The sequence below is a fragment of the Hirsutella rhossiliensis genome (genome assembly GCF_020360975.1).
Source record: "Hirsutella rhossiliensis strain HR02 chromosome Unknown scaffold00006, whole genome shotgun sequence".
In the NCBI taxonomy this organism is placed as follows: Eukaryota; Fungi; Ascomycota; class Sordariomycetes; order Hypocreales; family Ophiocordycipitaceae; genus Hirsutella; species Hirsutella rhossiliensis.
This window is the reverse complement of record NW_025408672.1, coordinates 588282-598262: the sequence shown is the minus strand read 5'-3', so window position 1 is coordinate 598262 and position 9981 is coordinate 588282. Positions and strand designations below refer to the sequence as shown.

The following is a 9981-nucleotide window of genomic DNA, read 5'->3' as shown; positions in this document are numbered from 1 at the left end:
AGCTTTTACCTCTATCCCTTCTTTTATATAAGAGATACTAGGAAGGGTAAGGTTAGCTTTAGCCTTAGTATAAGAAAAGGCTATAAAGATATCCTTTCTTACTACTTTTATTAGGAAGCTCTCTTAGTATTACTTTTTAGTAGCCTTAATAGTATACTTAAAGCTATTTTAGGCCTTTATAAAGCTCTTTTAGCTTTCTTTATCCTAGGTTAGCCTATACGCCTATTAAGCTAAGCTTAGGGCTTTTTAAAGGGAGGTTAGCTCGTTAGTTTACTAGGGCTTAGATCCTATATAGTATTATAGAGTAGACCTAAGAGGGTATAGGCTATAGTCGCGCTACTACCCCCCCTCTACTATATATAACGTGTTATATATATGCGATAAAAGGTAACGAATTAACTAAGCTGCCCGGCTTATTAATTAACTATACTTATTAACTATATACTTATTAACTATCTAGGCAACGCCTAGACTCTTATATATAGTTTCTTCCCGCGCTTTCTCCCCTTAGTTAATAGGCTATTACCCCTAGGTGCCGTACTACCTATTAGCCTAGGTTAAGATCCCTTGCTGCCTACGCTATATATACGCTTTTAAGCTATAGCGCCCGTATATATACGCGCTTATCTAGCCTTACGCACGGGGACTTAAACCTACGACTAGTAGGTAGCTTAGTTAATATATTATAGAGTAGACCTAAGAGGGCATAGGCTATAGTCGCGCTACTACCCCCCCTCTACTACGTACGATATATTATACGCACGCGATAAAAGGTAACGAATTAACTAAGCTACCTAGCTTATTAATTAACTATACTTATTAACTATATACTTATTAACTATCTAGGCAACGCCTAGACTCTTAAAGATAGGGCCTCTTTTTTAGTATCGCTACGTTTAAGGCCTCTATAAGGGTTCTTATTAAAAGGGAAGCTATCCCTTTAAAGTCGTTTTTTTTACCCTCTTTATAGCTATAAGGAGGTCTTATTCCTTCTTAGCTAAGTAGTCTAAGAAGACCTTTTAGTCTGCCTTCCTATAGTTATAGGTAGTAGGCCTAGCTAGTAAGGGCCTATTAGGGCCTTACGCCCTAGCCCTTTTAACCCTCCTATAAAGGCTTATATTTTTATCGATTACTAAGCTACTATTAAGAAGGTTAAGGGTTATTTTAACTTAGCTATATATTAAAGCCTACTAGCTAGCTTAGTAGCTTACTATAATATATAGCGATATTAGTACCTTAGCTATTAAGAGATCTTTAGTAATAAATTAGCTAACTAGCTAGCTAAGAAAGGCTTAAGGGGGCCCCTTTTAAATAAACCTTAATAGTCTTTATTAGCTACCTATAAAGAAAAACTTAATAAGTAACTAAGGACCTATAAAAGGGTCTATAAGCTAATTAAGTAGCTAAAAGCTCTAGGGCTAAGGGCTTAGGTAGATACTATACCTTTATTTAAAAGGGCCTATACTTAGCCCTTAGCTTAGAAAAAGAGCTTATAGGGCCTAGACCGGTTTTATTAGCTTATTTTTAGCTTCTCTTTAAGGCTAGCTTCTTACTATCTTTTTTAAAGAAGGCTAATAAGGTTAGCCTCGATACCTACCGCTATAAGTAAGAAAGGTATATAGTAAAGCATCTTATACTAAGGTGCCCTAACTATAAGGAAGAGAGAAGGGACTTTTATAAGGCCCTTCTTTTAAGACTATAGAAAACCCTTAGCTAAGCTTTTCTTTATAGCTCGCCGCTTAAAAAGAAAGCCCTTCTAGCCTTCCTAGTAATAACTAAGATAAGTATAGCTATATAGTTCATAAAGGAGTAACCTATAAGCCTTAAAAAGCTATTAAGAGTAAAAGAACTAGTAAGGGACTAACTAAATTAACCTCTCTTATATTACCTTTATATTTCCTTATAAAACCCCTTCCTTAATTAGTTATAGGCTTCTTAAAGTTATATAGCTAGCTAGGACTACTTATAAAGGCCTTGCCTCTATAAGCCTCGCTATAGCCCTAGAGGCTATATATAAGTAATAAATAAATAATAATAAAACTCCGTTATTATAGTAAAATTCTAGACCCTAGGCATTACTATTTACTAAACTTAGAGGACAAAATCAACTCCCCGCTGCCACGTTAAGAGCCTGTTAGATAAATCATTTCGCCTTAATAAGGGTCGAAGATAGCATGAGCTAATTACTGCAAAATTATCTAAAGAACAAAGGGTAAGCAAAACGAACGCACGGAAATGTGCGGCTCATTATGCGTAAGTAAAAAGGCTTTGCCAGCCAGTTGCGCTGTGGCCTGCAAGGCTATAGCTAATTTACCACCGGCACGTTATAGAAATCCCGCACGTCCTTTTTTGAAGCTTCGTCTCGTTTGCCATCAAATGCCCACAGAAGATGCAATATATCGTTCGAATCCCCACGCCCCTCGTTTATATTTTCCGTTTTGCCCCGGAAGCCATGGTCAAGTTCATCGAGATAATCCTGAGCGTTTTCAAGTCCTCGAACCAGCGCCAATCGTCGGATTTTGTCTTCCGATGGAGTCTTTTCGCACTGGAGATACCGGTTCTTGCCTCCTGCACCCTTTGAGAGATCTTTGAACCCGGCAAGTCCCCCGTCCTGGATGATTACCTTAAAAGAAGTGCAAGCTTCATCGCGACGCGCGGTATAGATTGGAACAAGCCAAACAAACCTAGGTAGAAGTATTAAGCATCAACATCGGGGAACGGGCAAGGACTAGCTGGAACTTACTCTCCACCCATGTTATGATTAATATCCTCGATGTGATGTAAGATCTCGAGGACCCGAGTCGCTGGTGGTTGGTCGCCGTATATCACCTGTCATAGTATTAGCAACGAGTGAATTTGTCATGCGGAAATACTCTTACCTCCACACCAGATATATAGACGTCGTGGCGCATAAGATTTTCGTACTTATCATAAAAATCCGTTCTAAATTTTTTGATGAGGTCCCTTCCCGTCTGTATAGCACTCTCCGGCTTCTCGGCATTAGAGTCAACCTACCATCAGATGCATGTTAGTGATGATTTCAACAGTTGTGTTTTTGTAGTGAAGTGTAAACATACCCAATTCTTACTTGCTTCTACCATCTCAAGACTGGCAAACTCAATGTCGTCTTTTAGCTCGTCCTCATGCAATTCGACTATTATATGATATTAGAAACTTCAACCATGTTTGGGTTAGATAGATAGGGGCGCTAGGCATCTTACGACGTTGCAGATACTGCGACATTTCCGAGATTCGGACGAGTTCCCTTAAAACTTTGTAAGACTACATTTCGTGTCAGTTTGGACATTTCCAAGGCAGGTACATCCTGTGCAGCAGTGCCTACCACTAGATGCGCAATGCGGTAGTCAAGTATCTTTTGACCCTTGGGAAAGTTGTCGGCATTTCTATATTCGTCGAGAAGGGGCCTAGTAAACCTGTCAGATCCATACCTTTATGACGAGCGATCTCACTTACCGGTACTCGTAATTGTGTCGGCAGGCATTGTTAATAAACTGGTCGGCCCATGATTTGACTTGCTTAAATGATCCCTCCGCAGAAACCGACTCAACTTTTTCAGGTGACCCTGACTCCCCCATAACTCTACCTAGATCTCCCTCATAAAATAGCGATACCTCCACATCAGCATGCTTACTTACATCTTCCATGCTCTTCTTGACTGATGCGCTGAGATCCCCGCTAACTCCCCAGAACTTTAATGAAGCCTCGGCGCTGAATGGGAACATTAATTAAAGTCATGTACCTTCGCAACTTTAGGCTGGAAAACTTACTGTACTTTCAACTCATCCTTGCTAACAGATCCTTTGCTATCAAAGGACAGCCGAGCAATCATTTTCCCACCCGTGTGGAAGCCTAAAAAAAGTGATGTGAGCTTTTACTTAATTCTAACGTCAAGTTGAAGATAGGGGCTTACCACGAATCCATCGATCGCCATAGTCCTGAGCAAATGTTGCCCCATTGTAGTTCTTTTTATTGAATTCGAATCCGCTGTTAGAATCCGACTGTCTCTGAACGTCGATTATAGCTACGTATGTTAAGCCATCCTTAGACAGCTAGGATAATTGTTAGTGCATTTTCTGATAAGGATGGTTTGAATGGAATACCTACCTCGGCCTGATCTAGATAGCTGCCTGACACAGATGCACTTTGGCCCCAACCAGATACAGTCGCCGAGGCGCTTATGTCAAGGGTCTTTAAATACTTGCTGCAATGCATTCTGTAGTTAGCGTAACATTTCTTAGACCTTGTTCATTTAATTAGGGTCTTACTCAAAAGATTCTGTGAGCTTGTAGTATGCTTTTAGACTACCAGTGCAGTCCTGCTGGTCAGCGGCCCGAGCATGTATGTTTTGTTCCGCCACGTTTTGTTCAGCCATGTCTAGATCGGCGAGGGCTTCGTCAATAATCGTGTCTGCGTCAGGTGGGATGAAATAAGATGTCGGATCCACGTGGGTCAAATTCGCGCTAGGTGCCGTAAAGTTAAACTTCAATGTCGTGGTTTGGTTAAGCAGCTCTTGGCCAAGTGCCGCAGGTAGATTCCTTTTCTTCTTTCCGTCGCGCAAGATCACGGCGTCAGGCATCACTCCTTTACCCAAAAACGTATTATAACTAGTTCAAAGTCAGAACGATGATTGGATCTCTGACGAGATTGACATTGGTGGGAGTTGATTACCCTTGTCCCCAATTTAGGAGACCAACGCCGCTTCTCTGAGTCCGTTCGGGTTTGGGTGGGCGTTTGCCGGTGTCTGCGACACCGGTCTCATCTTCGTCATCATCGTCGGCGTCCCGACTTCTAAGGCAAACGGCGCCATCTCTCTTGTAAATTGAGCTCGACTCTCCATCCACCCCTTGAGAGATAACTTCGGGGTTGATTATCTCCTGGCCAGACTTAGGGTCTGTGACGCAGTCCTTTGGGTGGCCAAGACTCCGAGTTTCGGTAGACTTCAGGAGTACTGAGAAAACGGCGAGAAATAGCCAGAGCATCTTCATTGTGGAATCATGAAAATAAGTAAACGTGTATGCCAGAGGAATATCGAGGCTTGAGAAAGGATATGAAATGATCTTGAGGAGCTTCGATCAGTACATGTAGGTAGGCTTATGATGACGAGTCGGGTTGATGTTGCTAACTCTTTATTGCGTCTGTCCGACTGTCATCATATAATTCAAATCTGATCCACGATACCTGAAATAATTTAAGGCAGACGCAGACTTGCAGTAGGGATGTGTAGTCACAATGTAATATGCTCTAGAAATGCCTCTACTATGGGTGCCACCATTTTTCTTGGCAGAGCCGTATTCATCACGTTTGACAGGGCTGTTCTGCTATACCGCATGATCTCAAAAAGTTGAGCCAGCCTTGGCGATCGCTAAAAGCTGGGTTGCCCATACGAATGAGGACAGATTAAAGGTACTTCTCTACAGGGTTCCCCTTACCAAGACGGGCTCGAATTCTCGAGACAATACGGTATCTGCTGCTTGTAAAATCACTGCAGTGACCAGGAGGCGGCCTTCTTGGAGCCCTGTGGCCTGATTCCTCTCAGTCAGCCTCGCAGGCGCAGGCATGAAGACGGCGCCCACTCACAGACTAGCCAGATTCCGTCGCGCCTAGAGGGAGACGAGCTTCCATTGGAAACCATGCTAGAATAGCGCATTGTTTTATACGACTCATAATCTCGAACACCTGATGAACACGAATTCGAGATTACAAAGTAGTGCCCAGCTCTTAGTAAACTGACCTTATTACACTTGGCGATAACTGACTGAATCTGGCTATCCCGCGGTCGTATACCAGGTGTAGGGCAGTCTTCGATTTTTACACCCTGTTCTCGATAGCCCATAATAGCATTAGGCCTAGCTATATCGCAAAAATGCTGTGATAGCATGACGCTTCAGCACAGACAAGTGTACCCGCGCCGCAGCCCATGCCTTCACATACTCAGGACTTTGCAGGAGCAGAATCAGATTCTCCTACTAAATTTGATGGGCATGACCATGGGCCACCTGATGAGGAATTGCCAAGCATGTCCCCGCAGATCTGATCCGAAGGTGGTCTCATCCTGCTTCTCTCTGCTGTGCTAGAGCCTCCCGCACTTCCTCGACACGTGTCGTGCCAGAAGATGAAGCAACCTCAACTCCTCCAAGTAGAGCGTCTGAGCTCCCAGCATCACAAACCCAAGCACAAGCTGCCTCGTCTGGTGCGACGCGATGCGGTTTTCCGGATGATATTCAAAGAAAATGTATCGCTGCAAGGTGCGCGTGACTCGGTGCCTTGATGAGACTTCATTATGACCCTTTGCAGTATCGCACGGCTGCAATTGGTGCGTTGAGGCTTTTTCATGGCCCGGGGTATATCGAGCGGTCCCGTGACGGACAAGGTAAATCGGCTGAATTATGCATCCCTTTACGGATTATCGGCAGCTAATGATTATCTTTCAAAGTGACAGAACCCCTGCTTTTAATAGAGCTGGGCTAATCAGTTCAATCTTAAGCACAACTGATAGCATGACTGTTATAATCTAATTTCAAGCCTGGCTCGGATATCAGCACTGTTATAATCTATAATAGAGCGTGACTGGGATGGCATCACTATTACAATCTATATATGTCTATATACTCTTAAACATGACCTGTATAGTCGCTCTACTACAATTTACAAATGCGTCAACTTCTCTTAGAGAATCCCGGATTTTAACCACAATTTTGTCACCAGGACCCTGCTTTCACTGCTCTAAAAAGGATGAAGATTACAACTCTCTTTTTGGCTGTCCTTACTGGGGGGGTTGCGCGCATAGTCAATGACCGAACGGGTCCTGGGCCGGAGAATACACTGGATTCGGGTTCAGTTACAGAACCAAGCGGACATGTAAGCACGCCTAGAAATTGGAGTAAATGCATATAGAAACTGACACATCTAGTCGATTACGAACGACTCTGGCAATAGTGAAGAGATATATATCGTGGCTATGCAAGACGGCTTAAAAGATAAGGATCTTGAATCTCACCTTCAATTGGTAGATTCCAAGCACCGGGCCAGTCTTAATAGTAGCGATCGTCAGTTCAAGGGTCGTCAGGACACCTTTTTCGGGGAGAAATACGGGTTTCATGGTTATACAGGTAGCTTCGCATCACAAGTCATTGATTATATCCGTAAACAGCCCCAAGTAAGTGCACCACTCTGAATCCGGCCTTCGAAGTTACATTACCAAAAGGCTGACTTTGATCAAGGTCAAATCCGTGGAAAAGGATCAGATCATACATGCCAACCTAACCCTCCGCGAACTGGAGACAGATTCAGAGGTGGAAAACGAGTCATTAAAGCCGCCAACACGTGTACAAAGGAGAGCAGGGACGTTAGTTACCCAGCGCTGGGCGCCTCACAACCTTCGGGATATCTCTCACAGATTTGCCACAAAAAAATGGCGGCCTTCAGCTTTATACAAGTACTATTACGATTCTGATGCCGGGAGCAACACCTACGCCTATGTCGTCGATTCGGGTGTTCGAATTACACATAAAGAATTTGAGGGCCGAGCTGAAAATGGCTGGACTCGATATAAGGACGACTACGAAGACAAAAAAGGACACGGTACCCACGTCGCTGGAATCATTGCCTCTAAGACCTACGGTGTGGTCAAGAATGCTCACATCATATCTGTGAAGGTGACGCAAGACGGAGCAATTGCCGCTACTACAATGATAAACGCCGTCCATTGGATCATGGAGGATATTGAAAAAAAAAATCGCCTTGGCAGGGCCGTGATTAACATGTCTCTCAATATCGGCATTTCGGAAGCTTTAGACAATCTTATCGACAAGGTTTTCAAGAAGGGCGTGTTGACTGTCGCTGCCTCAGGTAACGAGGGCAAATGTGCCTGGGGGTCGCCTGCTCGCTCACCGAATGCCATAACTGTTGGAAGTATTAACACAGACTGGAGCGTTGCGTCTTACTGTAACTTGGGGCCTGTGGTCGATATTTTCGCCCCAGGAGCGCAGATCCCGTCGGTTACATATAAGAAGGATACCGGCAATGCGAAAAAGACTGGCACCTCAATGGCTGCGCCCCATGTTGCCGGCCTCGTCTTGAATGCTATGTCAGTTTACGGCATAACTGATGCTCAGAAGATTACAGACTTCCTCTTCCAAACTTCTACAAAGGATCAAGTAAAGGGTGAACTTGGTGGCGTGCCAAATCGGGTTGCTAATAACAATAATGGCAAGCAGCGGAAGCCGTGTGAAGCTGTGTAAAGCTGCAGACTTATCTTGCCTTGTATACTTTGATATACTACACGTTATAGCATAAAGATCTATTATTAACTTGCTATTTAGTCGAGCTAGTCGTATGTGCCCCCTTTCAATATATATCTAATAGAAAGGGAATAAATAGTTGCCATATTGGCACTCAAACAGCATATCTGTAAGGGGTCTTGGCCCCAAAAGGGCAAAAGCAGTGGTCGCGCTACTAATAGAACCCCCCATGATGCAGAGGCCGACAGTATGCGTGTGATAGAAGGGAACGAAACTGACTAAGCGACAGCTTTGTTAATTGACCACACATGAGAACTGTCAAACATAGCAAATACCACTTGACCACCAGCAAAATAGCCCTCCACCCCTCCCCAGTGGAGGTGTTATTGGTATAGTTTATAAGTCTTTATCCTGCTGACAAGAAAGTTTGGTCAAACAACTAAGCACCGGCAGATCGAGACTAATTAGGGCCCTAACTAACGATCCTCCGTGTCCGCTTAATAAACGCCTTAGAAGTAAGTTAAGTATAGTTTATAAGTAGATTCAAAGGGAATATTAGCAAGAAAAGATATTCAATAGGCCAAGGTTATAACTTTTAAGTCGTAGCTCCAAAGGATAGTAAGAGGTATAAGGGTCTTCAAGGGGTAAGTTCTATAATATATATCCTGTGGACAGGCTCTTCACTGCAGTGAGGTTATTCGAACTGGTTCAATTGGTTATATCTTGTGTAACTAGGGAAACGTGTCCCATACAAACTGTGTGCAAAGACCTTCCTCCCTGTGTCTCACCTCTTACTCGCACGTGACTAGCGCGGTCGATTAGTTATACGTGCGCGATCGGTGCCTAGTGCACAGGTGGATCCAACACTGGAACCTCTTTCTAAATCGATGATCGCGCACTAATCAATCCACCAAAACACACCAAACACAGCGAATTAAGATGAGATAGGAAAAACACGAACAAGAACACCAACAAACTCCTACCACGATGCATCACTATGTTGGATAGTGTGCTCTGACTGTAGCTCTCCTCCCCACACTGGGTGTGTTCTGCCACACGCCATCATGGGCCGCATTTCGAGCGCCGGATGCGCTAGCTGATTCCATCGGTCCCACGTTGGAATATGGACACGAGGATCTCCTCGTTAATGTGAATGGAATAAAAGAACGACGGTAAAGCAGAAGAAGGGAACGAAAAACCGATTAAATCTCGTCGAGAATTGTTGTGTTATTGCGATGAACGAATCCTTCCACCCTCACGTTTAGCTGATTGTCGCTAATAAACTGCGTGAGGGCGCTGTTTGTGATGCCTTCGTCATAGCATCGGCAGGGTTATCTGCGCCGTTGACCCAACGGATTTCCGCAATATCCCTTGATTCATATGCCTGCCTCAGCGCCATGATATCTATCATGAGTCGCTTCTCTGTTGTGGTGCCAAGTTTGACGAGGCACTCATAGAGGCTATATGAATCTGTGCAAATGACGAGCGGGATTTGCTTCAGATCAAGGCGTTGTGCGATCGTATTGACCGTTTGCTTGATCACAAATGCGAGATCGAAGCCCGATGTCAATCCATAGATCTCTGATGCAAGAACGCTTCGAGTAACGCGCTTGCATTTAGTTGAGCTCCAATGAAGAATGTTTCCGCGGATGGAAAATGAATCGGTTGATTGCGCGGTCTCATTGGCGATGATAATCACAAAGCCGATTTGAGAGCTTAA

At 43.9% G+C, this 9981-nt stretch overlaps 2 protein-coding genes across 2 annotated transcripts; one reads left to right on the top strand and one right to left on the bottom strand.

Moving 5' to 3' along the window:
- Window positions 1–2305: 2305 nt before the first annotated feature.
- HRG_06314 (subtilisin-like protease) lies at window positions 2306–4393 on the bottom strand (the record flags this gene model as incomplete). Its single annotated transcript, XM_044864785.1, has 12 exons — window positions 2306–2684; window positions 2744–2829; window positions 2880–3011; window positions 3078–3154; window positions 3222–3282; window positions 3344–3425; window positions 3475–3512; window positions 3657–3729; window positions 3789–3870; window positions 3932–4070; window positions 4126–4222; window positions 4287–4393. 12 exons carry the CDS (start codon window positions 4391–4393, stop codon window positions 2306–2308), a joined length of 1353 nt encoding a protein of 450 aa, XP_044719725.1.
- A 2360-nt stretch (window positions 4394–6753) lies between these two features.
- Window positions 6754–8261, top strand: HRG_06313 (subtilase family domain-containing protein; the record flags this gene model as incomplete). The annotated part of the gene is made up of 3 exons (XM_044864784.1): window positions 6754–6879; window positions 6932–7177; window positions 7242–8261. The coding sequence occupies 3 exons, from the start codon at window positions 6754–6756 to the stop codon at window positions 8259–8261; spliced, it is 1392 nt and encodes a 463-aa protein (XP_044719724.1).
- Window positions 8262–9981: the final 1720 nt, after the last annotated feature.